Below are 17,982 nucleotides of genomic sequence, written 5' to 3' on the forward strand. Positions count from 1 at the left end.
TGTGCTTCCTCTGTCTGTCTCATTTGTTGGTATCAATTAAATTACAGTCTATTCATAACAAGATGGACTGCTAGCTTTTGGCCATAAATGGGTCAAACTGAGAGTTTTTTTCAGAAATTTTCTGCAATCCCAATTGGAATCCTCTTCCAACTATGTTTCTGAAGTCTACTTTTCTAGACAGCAAGCAAGCCCTAACAAGAATAGGATTTTGCACAGGTTTTGCTCCAAGAGCACTGAATTGGGAAAAGCCATCAAAATCCAGGCCGTTTGACCCAACCTGCGACTGTGCACTCTGCGGGTAGGCATATCAGCGAACGCACTGCGCAGCCCATCTGCGCAGGTAAGCCTGGCCCATATACGCGCGGCCGACAAGAAAACTCATGAACACTTTCATTTTTTTGCGAAATAAATCGTGCTATAAAGATGCACACAGTCAAACTCAGGAAATAGCACTATCATTATCACTCAGGCTGCAATATTCATATTATGGACATATTCATAAATGACATATCTTCAATACCCATGAGCTACATTGTATATAATATATATGATATAAGTATCATAATTATTATTATCATCGTTCTAGCTCATTTTTTCCCCTGTCATAGTCCTGTTTATCATGTTCAGCATAAGCGAAGTTGTGGATCATGCTTGCATGGTTGACTCCAACGCGTACATGCAAGTAATAATAATAATATAAAGATGCACGGAATGGCTAAAAACTAGGCTGAGGAATAGTAGCATCCAGAGACTCTCAAACAAATTCATGGTCCATCGCTTCTGACAATTGCAGCGAAGACAGCAAGGAGCTGATTGCAGCAACTCTCTACCAAGCGCGACACTGGTTACTCACCAGGGCAGGGCGCTTCCATCGCGCAAGAAATGGCCGCGAGGGAGAAATGGAAATCTGATTTTGGAATGATCCAACCAGGGATATCCCTTGAAAATTGGACTTAACACCTCTGATACTGGTGTTTCACGATGTGCAAAATTTAAGAGAAATCGAGCCGGGAGAACGTGGCGTGTACGTGGGTCCTTCGTATCGCGTATGATTTGAATGGTCGCGGGGACAGAAGAACAGTAATTTTACGACTCCCAGCGGTGCAAACAGACCGCTGCCATCTTTTCTTTGTCGGCCGCGATCACGTTCAAAAATCGATGACGCAATGCATGCGCAGAGGCCTGCGTAGTGCGTTCGCTGACATCCCTACTGCGGGTATGAATCCCACTTCAGGCACCCTTTTTTGGACCTCTTTTCACATTTCATTTTTTCTGCACTGCACTGTGTTTTATGTGTCCGATAAAATAACGAAAAATCGCCAAATACGGGAGCTTGCCAGAACCAAAGCCCATCTTTTTATGAATGGACTGTAGGCTGGAAAAATAATTACACCGTATGTCCAGACCTTCAAAGTCATGGAGGTATAGTTGATTATAAAGCCAGTCTCAGTTAAATAAAGCCATGGGCTTCATACAGCAAGAATGGTGAACAAGTGAAATTAGTATCAAAATAAAGGACAAAATGTTACGGGTTATGAATAACTGTCAACCAGCGTATCCAGATCATATACAGTCAGCGATTGCGGCACATTGACACACTGACAAGGAGTACTGAGACATTTCACAAACTGATACTGTGGTGAAGAGTTAGTCATAACTCGTAACATTTTGTCATTTCTTTTTATCCAATTTAGATTGAAATTTCTGTTTTGACATTGAATTTAATGGCATGGGGTAGTGGGTGCGTCATTTTACGTCTATAATAGAAAGGAAAGCAGCGGTGCTTCGACTATAAGGCCATGGCTTTAAAGGCGCTGACATGCAGCAAGTGAAAAAGTAGTTTTTTTCGCGTCGGAAAACTTGCCTTCTTGTGCTCCTACTCGATTTTTGTCTGATGTAGAAATTGACTTTTTTCCATTCTTTTCAGATGTTGACGAGTGTTTGACTCAGTGTAAAGGAACAGGATCCGAATGCACGAACACAATTGGAAATTTTACGTGTAAATGCATCACCGGATACAATGGAAACGGCTTCACTTGTTACAGTAAGCGTGAATCTGTTGAGTGAAAGTATTATGAGCATGTTGGTTTGTTGGTGGTTGTGTTTTTTTTAATTCGCAAACCGAATGGACTGAACATGTCCAATGACAAGGAAGTGAATGAAGTCCAAATAACCCAGGAATGGGGACAGAGATGAAAAGAAAATATGGGAACAGAAGGTTCTCAGCAAAGGAAGAAGAGAAAGGAAGGAAAGAAAAAGAATAATGGAGAAGAAGAAGAAAAATTGTGGTCACGGCGAGAAGAAAGCTTTTAGCAAAAAGACAAAGGAAAGGATGAAGGAGAAAATGTGGAGACACATCGTGGTCACCGCCAAAGCCGGAGTGGCGGCAGGACACAGTAGACATAACAACACCAGGAACAAGCACGCATGAAGCATGGGCCATGCCGGCCCAGAAGCGGGAGACTCCGACAGGAAGATGTTGCATATAGCAATGAAAAATGTCAATTGTGCACTCATAACCATGTATAAACAATTAAAATGAAACAATTCCAGAACGTTTTCGTGTGACTATCATCAGTGGAACATCGTCACATAGTAAGAATCACTAAAACAACCAGTTATATATCTAGAGTAATATGAAAAGAAGCGTGAATATGCAGCACAGCTAGCAGTTATGCATAGCGCGTGTAGTGTGAAACTTTGCAGTGTATCTGAGAATGGTAGCAGTAGATGAATGTGGCAGCTGTGAGTGCATGTGGACAAAACTGGTGATTGCGTATTATTTAAAAAGTGTGAGTTCTACAACATTTTCTTTTTGCTTGCATAGAACAGGGTCACGTGTGCGAATATATACAGCTTCCAACACCTGCAACTGCTTAAGAGAGCATGTCTGAGAATACCAAAGTATGTGTGCAAGTGGATCTCTCCGATTTCGCTCAAAATTTGCAGGTAGGTTCCCTTTGGGGTGTGGATCGATTATGCAAAGCCCTTGAAAAAGTTTCTGAAGGGAACCTTGAAATTTGCATACCCCTCAAAAATGGCCGAAATATCACATTATTTATGGGTCTAGAAACGAGTCACGCCACAGCGTATACGAACAAGCTATGAACAAAACTCCATCAAGCCAACATTGCCTCACCATAGAAGAGTTCCTGGAGCAGTACCGCTTAGCCACGCCAGCATCCCAGAAGACGAGGTCCATCACATCCTCACGCCACAAATGATCGTCTTGAAAATAGCCAATTTACAAGCGCTGGCAAAACAGCCAGCTACGTCCTCAATTGGCCAGAACTATACACCGGCAGATAGTAGAACACCTCTTCTAGCGCTGAGGACATGTCCCCCATCTTCCTTTTGGGGTTTTCTTGAAATAAACTTTTTTGAATTTTTCCACTCGACCATGCTGAAATACGGCCAAAGTCATACCTGCGCAGGAAAGCTCGCCACTCCGCGACGTCTCCTCAGCAATTTCTACTCCAACACTACTCCCAAGGCCGCAGAACAAAGTGTAGTGTTGACTCTGACAAGGAAAAGCAGCGGTGATCACTTGTCACTCCAAACGACAAGCTTCTCCTTGGCCACCAATAATTTTTTGTGCGACTGTTGCAGCAAAAGTGACTGAAGGCCTGAGCGCAGTTTTTGAATTTTATTGCAAGATGCACGGTGAAATCACGTGCCTTGTGACGCAAGAATGCCAAGTCGCGTGGCCCACGGCTCACGAGATTTCAGAGTCACCTTTGTCAAGTGCGCTTGTTACTCGCCTTGAACTCCCGTTGGTCTGGAAGTGATCACACTTGTGTTGTTACGGCGCTCAAGAACACGCTGACCGTGTTGTAGGCCTACGAACCGGGACTTTCCCTGACCATGTAGGTCGAGGACCAGTGAAATGATGATGAAATCACATTCTTTATGACGTCAGAAATCTCTCATGCAGTTCACGCGACAAGTGCGTGCAGCCAGTGCTGCTCGCGTGCCAGTCAACAGAAAGGGACCGAGCTAGTCGCTTTTGTTGAGCATCGACATGAAAACAAGGGACTTTTACTGTTGGACTATGTTCGGGATTGCAGGAGGTAAGTGTGAAAGACGAATAACTCTCCATGCTGTACGGGGCATATTTCAACGGCTTGCTGCCATTGCAACACTCCTAGGACAGTTTGTGGGGGTTCTCAGCAGTTCAAGCAGGAAATGAAGCTCATCTTACCTCTGCCATCATGGTCTGTTCCGAGTAGCGTTCCAGGCACATTCGCGATCGATGGCCGCGTAACGTGATGCAGGAAGCGTCATCTACGTCACAGGGCACGCGATCTCACCGTGCATCTTGCAATAAAATTCAAAAACTACGCTCAGGCCTTCAGTCACTTTTGCATCAACAGTCGCACAAAAAATTATTGGTGGCGCAAGGAGAAGCTTGTCGTTTGGAGTGACAAGTGATCACCGCTGCTTTTCCTTGTCAGAGTCAACACTACACTTTGTTCTGCGGCCTTGGGAGTAGTGTTGGAGTAGAACTTGCTGAGGAGACGTCGCGGAGTGGCGAGCTTTCCTGCGCAGGTATGACTTTGGCCGTATTTCAGCATGGTCGAGTGGAAAAATTCAAAAAAGTGTATTTCAAGAAAACCCCAAAAGGAAGATGGGGGACATGTCCTCAGCGCTAGAAGAGGTGTTCTACTATCTGCAGGTGTATAGTTCTGGCCAATTGAGGACGTAGCTGGCTGTTTTGCCAGCGCTTTTAAATTGGCTATTTTCAAGACGATCATTTGTGGCGTCAGGGGGTGATGGACCTCGTCTTCTGGGATGCTGGCGTGGCTAAGCGGTACTGCTCCAGGAACTCTTCTAAGGTGAGGCAATGTTGGCTTGATGGAGTTTTGTTCATAGCTTGTTCGTATACGCTGTGGCGTGACTCGTTTCTAGACCCATAAATAATGTGATATTTCGGCCATTTTTGAGGGGTATGCAAATTTCAAGGTTCCCTTCAGAAACTTTTTCAAGGGCTTTGCATAATCGATCCACACCCCAAAGGGAACCTACCTGCAAATTTTGAGCGAAATCGGAGAGATCCACTTGCACACATACTTTGGTATTCTCAGACATGCTCTCTTAAAGAAACGTGCGCAACAAATAACACTAAACCAGGAATCGTCAAACAACTTGTAGATGGCAGACTTGCACTTGTCAATGTCGAACTCCTCCTCGTCAGTATCACTCTTATCCTCCACTTCCCATTCCCGCTCACCCTTGCTGTCGGTTAGCGCTACGGAGATGTGTTGAAGCTAGGTGTCAGGACGTCGAATGTCTCAGTACTCTGTCAGTTGTGTGCCTAGTTATTGTACTTTCTGACTGTATATAGTATCCAGTTACAGTGATGGAGAGTTACGCTTAACTCCTGTCCATATGTCCTTTTCTTTTCTACATTTATTTAAAGGTCTAATAAACTTTTTTTTTTAGGTTGGTCCCATTCCAGCATTCTCATTTCTGAATCAAAAATGGTAATAGTTGCCACGAGCCAAACAATGTAGCATCAGGTTCAAGTGCCTCAAATCATGCACTCAGAAGTACCTTGACTCTGTCAAGGAAACTAGAGTCGGGTAAAAGAGACGATAGCCGCTGTTCCACATCGACATCATGGAATTGTTATGCCAAGTGATTCCTAGTTGATTCTGGCGCGTTTATTTGGTCAGGTGATTCTTACCCATTCCGTAAAGAGGCCCTGACCAGGACTGCCACTTCTGCCTATGAAAAGCCCACACCCGTTAATACCTCTCCGAACGTGCTGACCGGAGCCGTGCGAACCCGGAGGAAGGTTTTCTTCATCGGCAAAATCACTCCGGGCTGTGAGGCGACATCTATTGTCAACTGGTGTAAAGAGCGAGATGTAGAGGTGCTTGCATGCTCCGTAGCCACATCGCGGTACTTTGGCACCTCCTACGCAAGACTTACCCCGTACCTGAGGAGACCACCAATCGGGTGATGGGTGACTCTTTCTGGCCGGAGACTATTCAGCATGCTGTTCGGCCATGGAGGTTCAGTGACGGGGTGGGGGTGTCTGCGAAAATCGCTGCTCAGTGACTGCTCTCTCCTTCCGTGGCTTCGTTGAACCCAGATGCAGCTCCGTTCTTCTTCTTCCCCGAATCCTGTGTCTGTTCTAACCTTAACCCCAATGCCAGGCCGTATGCTCTTCTGCGTCATCCAGCCGAGCAAGTGAAGGAGACTTTCCTATTGTATACAACAAACTGCCGTTCAATTGTCAATAAACATGCTGAATTGTCCGTAATCGTCGAACAACACCACCCTGATGTGATTTGCTTAACTGAAACTTGGCTAGAGCCTACTATACCATTCTGTATTCCGGGATACCTAACCTATCGGCGAGACAGACCGCCTTGTGAAAACAAGTCTGGCACCACCTCCCGGGCATACGGTGGTGTTGCAATCCTTGTTCTAGAACACCGTTTTAGATCCATACGATATCGCCCGGATCTACTCCGTCCTATGTGTGAGGCTGTATGGGTCCAGCTCACGCCCAGGTCAAGCCGTACTGAACCAATTGTCGTTTATTGTACGTATCGACCGCCTTCAACCAGGAGCTTGGACAAAACTCTCAGGATGATTCCTGTATCGTCCTCTCACGTCATCATTGCTGGAGATTTGAATGGAAAAACAGCCTCTGGTGCTCAACAGACCATACATGCCCTGCTGGTGCTGCAATACAACGAGAGTTTCGCTGCTTTGGTCTTCAACAACTGGTCGCCACAAACACGCACACCGCACCTTCAGGCAACCAGGCATGCTTGGACCTCATCTTCAGCAATCGTAGCCAACTAGTGTCGTCCATAGACACAGCCTGTGCTCTGGGTGCATCGGATCACCTCCTCGTTTCATGCCAGCTTGATATCCCCATGGACCCACTTCCCTCTTGTGCTTCATCCAGGGATTTTGTGCAGTCATCTTCTGCCCGTAAGTACAATTTTAAGAGAGTGACACCTACCATGTGGGCGGGTATTAATGATGATCTAGCGGCAGTTGCCTGGCATACGGTTGATACGTCAGATGTGGACGAATCACTTACAAATATTCAGACTGTTCTAGACCGCGTCTTTACGCAGCACATTAGTGTCCAGCACTATGAGCGTTGCTCCATCAGGGACACAGGGGGATCACGCCTGTCGAAACAACTTCTGCCCTGGATTAATGCGGAATTGAAAGGTGCTATCCGTCACAAGGCGGAACTTCACAGTCGGAGCAGGAAGTACCCAAGTCCTGTCAACATATATCTGTATAAAAAGCAACGAAATATTGTGAGGTCGCTGTCCCGGAAATGTCACCGGGAGTATATCCGAAAGCTGCAGGTCCTGATTTGCGATACCAGTAATCACCCTTCAGTGCATAAATTCATTCGCATGTAGAGATCTTCGAGAAATAGCCCTGGAATACCTGACCTCGCATCAAATGGAAAGTTGGCAGCAGACCCTGCAGCTAAAGCTGCAGCTTTGAACGAGCAATTTGCATCAGTGGCGGTTGTTGACGACCCACGCATACTATTGCCGTCCTTAGACCAACACCCTTGCCTCCCGAATGCGTTTCGTGCTCCGATAATAACCACAGCTGGAGTGCGCAAAGCTATTGCGAAGCTTAAGCTTAACAAATCGCCTGGTATGGACGGCATCTCCAATGAAGTTGGAAAGGCTCTAGCACCATCATTATCATATCCTTTATGTCTTCTATTTAATTTGTCTTTCAGAAAAGAGAAGTTTCCATCGGCATGAAAAGTGGCCAAAATAACGCCGATATTTAAGGGCAAAGGTATTAAAGCTACTCCTGGAAATTATACGCCAATCTCTCTCTTATCATGCATTTCAAAACTATGTGAACGAATATTTTATGATCAGTTGTATAGCCATGTTGCCCCTGCCATTCACCCTGCTCAGTCTGGCTTTCGTCGTGGAGACTCAACTTCACTGCAGCTGACTCGCCTTGTACAGGACATTATCGGAGCAAGAGCAGAAAAGTTGTACACGGGCATTTGCTTCTTCGATCTTGCCAAGGCGTTTGACACAGTGTGGCATAGAGGTCTCTTGAGGAAGCTTCAAGTCATGTTTAACATCTCTGACACACCGTTGATGTGGATAGAGAGCTATCTTTCTGGGAGAAGCCAGTTTGTGTCCCTGTCGGGAGTAGACTCTCCAAAGCTACCCGTGCTTTCGAGGGTGCCTCAGGGCTCAATTCTAGGACCATTGCTTTTTTTTGTGTGTTAATGATCTACCAAGTCATGTTTCTGGAATGTCATTGTTTGCTGACGATACAGCTGCTTTGCGCCACTGTAAAACTGTCAAACAGCTTGAGTCAGAGTTGCAAGACGCGATAAATGTCCAGTTTGCTTCAGGCAAACGTTTCAAAAACCAGAGTACTGTTTCTAACAGATTCTGCCTCAATGTTTAAGTTCACCTTTCCCAGTTCACCCACAGAAATTCAGACGGTAAAGGAGCACAAACACCTAGGGGTAATGTTCGATTCATCCATGTCCTGGTCGGCTTATGTAGATTACATTTGTAATAAAGTCAGCCGTGCTCTTGGCTATATTAAAAGTCATTGTAAACATCTCTCTATTCCGTGCCGTTCCGCTATATATAAAAGTTATCTCCTTCCATTGTTTGAATATGCTGCCACAGCCTGGTGTGGCCTAGCTAAGGTCTTATCCGATTCCATTGAAGTTCATCATAAGAAAGTTCTAAAAATTGTGTTCTCGAAGAAGCCTTCCTTTCCCTCCAGTGAGTTGTACTTATTAGCTCAGACTACTCCGTTAGAGCAACGCCGACTAACTTGCCTCTGTATATTGGTTCATCGAATGCTCTTGGGTTGTGTTCCTGAACATAAAGCCTTTTAACTGATTTGTTTCGGGCCGCTCAACCAGAAACAATGTGTCTCTTCCCAAGGCCAAGTCAACGCAATTCACAAGATCGCCATTCTTCCAGGTCTACTGCGCATGGCTACAACTTGCCGACTCATTGAAGACTTCTGCATCATTGAAAGAATTTAAAGTGAACCTGAGGGCCTGCTGATGACTGAGTGCACCATAATAATAATACTTGCAAGTAAAAACTAATCAATATAGCTTTTCGGCTGTTTCCTTTTCATGTATATAATATTCTCCTTCTTTTACCATGGTTGGCTATCACCCACATCTTCCCGTTTTGGCTGCCATCGGAAGCCATAAGATGTTGAATAAATAAATAAATAAATTCGAGAATGGTTGTCATTTACATTCTGAAAATGCCCAACCAAACGCAACCTAAATTCTCAGCATACAATATCAATCACAGAACGGTCAATTTTTTTGCAGGAGAGAGCTTCAAAATGCAGCTTCAAAATGATGTATACCAGTCGCGCACCCGTCAGCAGCGAGTCAGGGAAAGTCCCTTGCTGGCGTTTCAAATTTACGCCGGCGCGAGCCGATTCGCCCACGCGAAGTTCGTTATAGTGTCATAACTCTGCGCCATGACCTCGAATCGTCTTCGGGTTTTTTAGAGCCGACAGCTGAGGCTTTTCTGATACGTTTAGACATTTCGTTTGTTGAATACAAACAAGAATTGACCAAATGGCGAAAGTTTGAAGTCATCTGGTGCCCTCACCCTGATTGGGACAGGGGCTGCAATGGACACTCTGTCCCTGCGGCGCCGTGTGGCCGGCCTCACAACTCTGTACAAGCTCCATTACATCGCAAGCCCACCAGCTCTTGCAACGACACGCCCAGCCAGAGCCATTGCACCCGCCATCGCGCCTGCCACACGTCGCCGCTCGGCAGCCAACCTTGCGCACGAGCTTCAACTCCAGACAGCCCTACCTGCCAGATCGTGCAATGTTGCGCTGCGCTCTTTCCCGGAGTGCCTCATCGAAGCCTGGAATGAACTGCCAGCCACTCTCCTCCGCAATGCACCATCTGCCAAAGGGATGCAGCAGTTCAAGGTTCAGACCTACCGCTACCTGAAACGGTCGGGTTGGTCATTGGCCACGGACATCGCCCCCTAGGCTACTGCCAGTACGACCCTGTTCATGTTCTCGGAGCACACCCTTCTCATCAAACTCCCAATCCATCTGTCTTTATTTCTCTAACTCTCCTCTATTCTAACTCTAATCTCTTGTCAAATCTGCACGGCAATCAGCCTCTACTTTCACCTCAGCATCATGATCTTGATACTGCTATATTTGTACTTGTTTGCGTACTTGTTTGCACTCATATCTTGGAATAACAAGTTTCCTGGTTTACTCCCCCCCCCTCCTCTCTTTCCTACCCTTAGAGGTCTTGCTCTCCTGCTCCCCTCCCCGCCCTTCCACTCCCCATTTTTTTTCCTTTGGTGCACATGTGCAGCTGTGATGCCGAGACCCTTGGTCGGCTGAGCTTCACAGGTCCCACCCACTGCGTCCTGCTGGATATGTACCATTGTGTCGAGTTCTTCTCCTCATTTTAGTTCATCATGCAGTGAGTGTTCAATAGTAAAAAAAATCTCAGCATGCACTGTAGAGTCTGGCAGATATATCCGCCCTATAGGCGTTATAAGACTCAAGGATGTACCGTGTAGGAAGATTCCAATCACTCAAAAGAGTGCACACCAGTACATCAGAGTACTAGTACATGGGAGTTCCAAACCGTGGGGGGAGGGGGGGGGGGGGGGGGGTGGGGCTATACTCTAGGTCATGCTAGTCGTCGTTGGTGTAATGTTTGTTGTTTGTTTATTTTATTTTACTGCCTTCTCACCAGGTCCGGAGACCTAGTTCCGACAAAATGATGAATAGTGAATGGAAATGTATGCATAATATGATTAAAATCATGCAGAAGATTATAATTATGAAAGCGGATAAAAATGTCAGGGGCATTGGAATCGGTGCGGCCGGTGCGGCCAAATCTGCACCAATGATTTCCGAAAGGGACATTCTGAAAATCCCTCCTACTCGTTTTGCACGCCTAAAACGTATAGGCGTATCCCACACCTGCAAAAGACTACATGTCGGTACAGGACTACAGCTTGTGCCACAGTGAAGGCTCTCTCTATAGCCGGACCAACCATAATTTCATAGAAAATAAAAAGAACCAAGGAATTACAAGGAACTACACGTTACGCTATATTGTCCACTAACACCACCACTTACACCACCAGTTCGCAAACAATCAGCTCATGTGATAACACTGCATGACACTGACTGACGTTCTACAACTAACTGGCAAACAGCTCTGGCACATCTTGGATGCGCACTCCAACAGCCTTCCTGCTTGGAAGGTTCTAAGTTGTAGAAATAACATAAGGAGGGAAAGGTGAGTGCAACCAAGATGAGCACGAGCTGAAAGTCTCAGCTGTGAAGGACTTTGGCGGATGTTCATGCATGTCGATGACAATACTGACCAAGACCATTGGTCAATATCATCAAACCACGATTCAAGCACGCAAAGCAACATCCCACACAATTTGTGTGGCATTAAAGATGCGAAGATAACTTAGAACCTTCCAAGTTGTAATTGTGTTACATCAGTCATGATGTGTTCTGGGTCGTGTTGTATTGTATTGTTTTGTTGTGTGGCTGTGTACAGGTCAGGTTGTTGTGCTATTGGCAGTTACAGCACTACAATCACACACAGGCTACTACCTAAGTGGATCAAGTACAGCACACGTTGGACAGTCCTTTTTACCATCGTGTGTGGTTTTCGAACTGGATTCTGGTGCTAGTGGTCAGTATATACAACTGATCAATACTAATACCAATGCAACTGTAGCTGAACAGGGAGCGTTTACTGTTCCACCCTCCGGCCATACATTACTATACTGGAACACCTCATCACATGACACTCTGGACCCAACCTACACTGGACTGTACAGGTGTATTACAGATACAGCAATGTCAGAAGAGACATATCAAATCAATGTTGTAGGTATGTACACAATGACTGTGAGTGTTGTTAGTTATAATGACGAGACACTTGACATAGGTATTCTCAGTATTGTGCATCTACCCAAGATGATATCATGGCAACCTCTTCCCTTTCTTGAATAATATTAGTAGGTGCTAGTAAAGTAGAGAGAGGTGTTATTGCAAATCAAGTTTGACACTCAGGGAATCAGCAGGCAGATCAATCTCTTTTCAAACGGTAAAAATTGGCTCATATTTAATTTATGTATTGTAAAGGAAAGCAAGTGAAGTGACTAGAGGTGGTTATATGCCATCGGGGTATCACAGTGTAGGTCTTACTATTACATGAGTAAAAACCTGACGGGAAACATTCATACACACACGCACATACGTGCCTGGGCGCGTGCGCACACACACACACGCCTATACACACACACAAGTACGCATTATCTAACCCACATCTACATACACTCACGCACACCTTGACCTTTGACCTTTGACGCCCCATCTCCAGTGGAGATGATAGCTTTTTGTATTTTATTATATTTAAGGATTTCTCAAAGGCTTTGGGCCTGTTGTTGTTGTTGTTGTTGTTTTCTTTATTTGAATTCGCTAAAACCAAACGGACAGAACTGTCCAGTGACAAGGGAGCGAATGATGAGCGTCATAATCACTATGCATCAAAACATCTCAGGACAAAATGAGACAGACTATATTAAGGGAGGGTCTGCACAACACTTGTACATAAAGGGGAGTACGAGAACAAAGGCGCGGCAGAAGTCGAAGCAAGAAAGCAATCAACGCCAGAGATATTTTTGTCCACCAAAAACAGAGAGAGAGAGAGAGAGAGAGAGAGAGAGAGAGAGAGAGATCCGAGAGCGAGAGAGAGACAGAGAGAGAGAGAGACTAACAAATGAGGGCTGAGACCTCTACAGCAGGGCTTTACGTCTGAAAACAACCGCACGAATTAACAAGCAAGTTGTCAGAGAACAGGGAGAGAGACGGGCAGGCAGGCCAACAGGCAGGCATATAATGAAAATATGGCGATAGTGATCCGTCTGACCTCAAGGGTTCATGCTGTGTGGAACAGCAGCAGTGCGAAATTGGGCCGGGTGCGGTATGGCCCGCACCTCGCTGGGCAACGCATTCCAGAGCCTAGCTCCTTGGAACGCGAGACAACCCTTACCCAGCTCAGTGCGGGTTGGCGGTGGTCTTAGACCCATCGATGATTGCAGCCGAGTAGGAGCGCCACTGGTTGGTAGCAACAGCACTTGCAGTGTAGGGCTAGCACGGGAGTAGCGGCAGCGCCAAACCAGGAAGATGAGCTTCTGGATGAAGATCTCCCAGACACGGTAGGCGCCGAGTTGGACCAGCAGGTTTCTGGCAGAGGTGCGCGGCGAGCATCCGTACAGAGCTCGAGCCGCACGATTCTGCAGAACTTGGAGACGGTCCAGGTGCTTACCCGCCAGCGATGCAGAGAAGGCATTGGAGCCATATGAGAAATCAGGCATGATCACCGACTTGAAGTACTGGATGCGGCTTTGCATGCTGAGGCAGCGGCGCATCCGCCACAGCACACCGACTTTCTTGGTGAGGCGGGCAACGCACCTATCCATCTGGGTGTTCCAAGACATGGCGCTGTCAATGTGAACTCCGAGGTAGCGAGCAGAAGAGACAGATGGCAGCTTAGTCGCATGACACCATACGTCCAGTTCAGGTTGCGCTTCTAGCTTCCCAGCCGGTACTACCAATGCCTGACTTTTTGATGCATTAAGGATCAAACCTCGCTGCTTCAGCCAGTCAGCAATGCATGTCACTGCTCTGGAGAGAGTGGCGGTCAGTTCCTGTTGTGTTGGGCGACTGCAGGTCAGTGCGATGTCATCTGCGAACTGGATGGACTCAGCTTGCTGGGCAACAGATGGTATGTCCCGGGTGTAAAGGCTGAACAGCAGTGGACCTAATACCGACCCCTGTGGTACTCCACAGGAGCAGGCTGCCACTGTGCTAAGCTGGGATCCCAGCTGGACAATCTGGCAGCGATCAGACAAGTATGACATGAGCCACTGGAGCGCTGTTCCAGTGACGCCCACACAGAAGAGATCTTCGACTAGTTGCTGGTGGCGAACCTTGTCGAACGCCTTCGACATATCCAGGAGGACCACACCCGTGAACATGCGGCGGTCTCTTGAGGCGAGGATCCTGTTTACCATCAGCACAAGGCCTGTCGAGGGGATCTCCTGCAAGAAGAATGAAATGACAACTTTATGTAGAGGGAGCAGTTAATCGAGGATAGGCTAAGGAAATAGATCGAGGCATACAAAATCTGGTAATTAAGGAGTTGGGATACCGTCAGTGTAATGAATATATCGGCGAAAATGCTGATAGAGAGAATGCTTGAATTCGGGGAGGCTGGTTATAGCGGTAAGAGAAGGCGGTAGGCAATTCCATAGCATTGCAGCTTTGTTGGAAAAGAGGGAAGAAAAACGCACACCGTGATAATTGATGTTAAGTTTGTTTGGTCTTCTTGGACTTGAAGACAATGAAAGGTGAAAATGTTGGAGATGTTCTGGAGATATATGTATAAGTTTAAATAGAGTAACAAGAGCTGATACTTGTCTGCGAAAGTGCAAGGACTCTAAGTCACAAAGGGCGTTTAACTGGGATTTCGTTTCGCATCTATCTACATTGACGTTTTTACGTAGCAAATACTTCCTAGCTACTCTGGATTGTAAAATATTGAAACGCTCCAGCTCAGCTTTGGTGATGGCATAGGACCAGGCCGACGTGGTGTTTTCCAGGGCGGGTCGGACAAAACCTTTATATAGAAGTAGAAAGGCTGTGGGGGCAAGATGCCGTCCCATGAAGCATAGCAGATTCACACGACGTTGGAAGGTTTTCAGGATGGTCTGAAGGTGGATGGTGTAGGACTGGTCGGGTGTTAAATACACTCCAAGATGTTTCGCAGCTTCAACGATGGTGATAGGTTGGGAAGAGAGCTGGATAGGGTGGTCGTTACTGTAGTTACGGATCTGAGTCGTTTTGGCCGGTGAGAACTCTCCACCGACGTTGCTGGCCCATAGTTGGCAGGCAGAAAGGTCGCTCTCTAGACGAGATTGGTTCTACTGCAGGGAATTCTTGTTATCATGTACATACAGGAGGGTGACATCGTCAGCAAATAAGTATGGGGTGCAGTAGGTGATTGATGAGGGCAGGGAATTAACAAATAAGAAGAGGGTTGGAGCAAGATGCGATCCCTGCGGGACTCCACAGGTGAGGACCTTGGCCTCGGAATATTGTCCTTCCAACCTTACAGACAGCATCCGCTCAGATAAGAAGCTTCGGAGCCAGTCGACTGCTTGCCTATCAACAATTCCTTCAAATGCATTTAGCAATGCTTGATGATCCACACGATCAAAAGCCTTTGGAGGTGATCGTTCGAATTCGAACGATGCCAATGTCATGTGTGCAAGTGCACTCAACGAGTCACAACTAAGTCAAATCTCAACCGAATTCAACAATCGAAATACCTACGAGGTAGCAGAGAATCTAAGCTGTCGGCTCGAAAAACTCCGGGGTCGATACGAGCTAGTATAACAGAGCGGCAAGTGCCCGAACTTTCGCTCGATTTCTCATGCGTCAGCGAAGTGCAAATTTCGTTCAAAAGTGGGATTTTCCCTCTTCCTGCCCACGCAGCGTGTGACATCACTCCCAGCGCTTTTTGTCACGGCTTTTGTGAGTCTGTTAGACTATTCCCGGTTTGGATTTGGTATTCAGCTGGCGTTCCTGGCATTCAGTAGCAGACAGCAATCGCTCTCCTGAATGAGTTTGGGCTCGCTGTTATCCTCGTTCCAAGAGCTTTCCAACGAGCCCAAGATCGTCAAAATCGGTGAAGTAGAACCAGCGTTATGATGGAAATTGGAACGAATATACTTGCAATTGCAGCTATCTCCCGACGTCGTGTGATCAGTGCAGTTCCAAAGGGTTAAAGTCGAGGAAAACACAGTCGAATTTCAGCTTCTTGTCATTGCACTCAGCCATTTGATGTGTCATCAAGAGCAATTGCTCCTCCGTAGATCGGTTTCTGACAAAACCGAATTGGGCACTGCTGATATAACGAATGTCATGGACGAAATCACGTAGATCATCCGCTAAGATCAGTTCAAATAATTGAGGCACGATTTTGAGCAGGGAAATCGGCCTGTAGTTGCTGGGGTCCGATTGCTCTCCCTTGCCCTTGTACAGTGGTGAAACCGTTTCCAATCCTGTGGGAAACAGCCATCATCTAGGCTCTTGTTGAAGACGTACGCCAGTGATTCACAGAGCTGATCAGCATGATGGCGCAGAACAGGGACAAGTTATGGGTCAGCGGTAGCTTTCCTCGTGGAGAGCTGTTTCATCCCCCTACACACCTGGCTTGCGCTGATAGGAGTGAAGCTGAACTTCTCGGCTAGTGGCAAGGGTTCGGTATTCGGAGAGCAATCTGGATGTATGCTGGATGAGGTACACTGTGCTGAGAAGTGGGAACTGAGCATTTCTACCTTTTCCGCAGGGGTTTCAGCGGTTACATTATTCATATGAAGATTGGGGATTCGGGAACGTACATTGTTAATCTGGCAGAGTGTTTTCGCTTTCTTCCACCAGTGGTAAGTGCCCCGACGAGTGGCTTCAAGATCATCAGCCAGTCTTCGGTGGTGGTTTTCTCTGGCTTTACGCAGCTCAAGTCGGTAGGAGTTACGGGCTAGTTTGTATGCTGAGTGGCAAACTGGATCCTGGGGAGGCTTCAGAAACTGTCGATATAATCTATTCTGCCTTGATTTCAGCTTCTGTAGATGGGCATTGTACCAGGGTTTTTTGTTCTTATGCCCAGTAGTAATGAGCCGCCATATCATGCACTTGTCGAACAGAGCCATAACATGGTTGTACCAAACAGTCCAAACGTAGTCGATATGCACATCACCCTGGATTCTTTCAAGTGGAGGATATCTCAGAAGAAGTGTGGTGAACAAGGAGTGGTTAAAGCACCGCATATCCCGGATACACTTGCTTTCCTTACTACTGGTGACTAGCTCCCGTGACCTGGGTACATTTAGAGAGATGGATGTGATGACCAGACAGTGATCAGCAACAAGTGAGAGAATCTTAGATGTGGATGGGAGGTCTCGCCGATTGGTTACAGTCAGGTCAAGGAGTGGATTCGACGTCGGTGTGGGCCTTGTACCATGTTCAATATTTACTACACAGAGGTCGTAGGTGGTAAAGAGCGTGTGAAGGGCTCGTCCGGCTGTATCAGTGGGGTCTGAAGGTTTCCAGTGGGAATGGCGTGCATTGAAATCTCCAGTTAAAATACAGTTTCTATCAGCGATATTCATGAGCAGGCGTTCTAAGCATTGGGTGAACATGGTCACTGGATGCCTAGGAAGACGATATATTCCAACTATATGCATTGGGAGGGAATGGGCATGAAGTTTCAGGACGAGCATTTCACAATCATGTTCCTCCAGGAAGGGAATACGCTCACACTGGATATTATCTCTAACCAGTACCGCGACTCCACCTCCACCCACCTGGGACCAGGACACGTTACAAGAGCATCTGTCCCTGCGGTATATCTTGTAGCCGAGAAAGACTAGACAGGCATCAGGCATTGTATCATTTAACCAGCTTTCTGTTATGCACAATATGTCCACATCGTTCTCTTCTAGGAGCGCTGTGATGTCGGCTTGTTTGTGCAAAATACTCTGGCAGTTAACATTTCCAACTACAAAACACGGGCTATTTACTGGCAACTTACTAGTTCGACACTAATGGTGGTTAGGAGACACCCCCCCCCCCCCCCGTGATCCTAGGCTGTTGAATCCGACAGGAGCCGTTGGACTTCTTGGTCAGAGATCGATCAACCCTCCATGAGAATTGCATCGAACGGCAGAGAACACTTGATGCCTCGTCGGCGCAGTTCCTTGTACGTTGCTACATGTGACCGTCTGTCTTGTTGCTGCTTGCGAGTCAGATCATGCCCGGCATACAGAGGAGCTCCATCATCAGCTTTCAAATCGAAGCGGCGCTTGTATATGTCAGATTTCGAACCCGCAG

At 46.7% G+C, this 17,982-nt stretch overlaps 1 protein-coding gene across 2 annotated transcripts in view; it reads left to right on the plus strand.

Annotated features, from left to right (window-relative positions):
• The window catches only part of LOC135811944 (latent-transforming growth factor beta-binding protein 2-like), a 100,989-nt gene that overhangs the window by 21,416 nt on the left and 61,591 nt on the right, over window positions 1-17,982 (plus strand). For both annotated transcript variants that reach the window (XR_010552726.1, XM_065325214.1), the window contains exons 4-5: window positions 1,928-2,044; window positions 11,576-11,914. Coding sequence is in view for 1 of the 2 variants with exons in the window: in XM_065325214.1 (XP_065181286.1) it covers window positions 1,928-2,044; window positions 11,576-11,914 (456 nt within the window). In the remaining variant the exon portion in view is untranslated. The remainder of the gene's footprint in view (window positions 1-1,927; window positions 2,045-11,575; window positions 11,915-17,982) is intronic.

The sequence above is a fragment of the Sycon ciliatum genome, chromosome 3 (genome assembly GCF_964019385.1).
Source record: "Sycon ciliatum chromosome 3, ocSycCili1.1, whole genome shotgun sequence".
Lineage (NCBI taxonomy): Eukaryota > Metazoa > Porifera > Calcarea > Leucosolenida > Sycettidae > Sycon > Sycon ciliatum.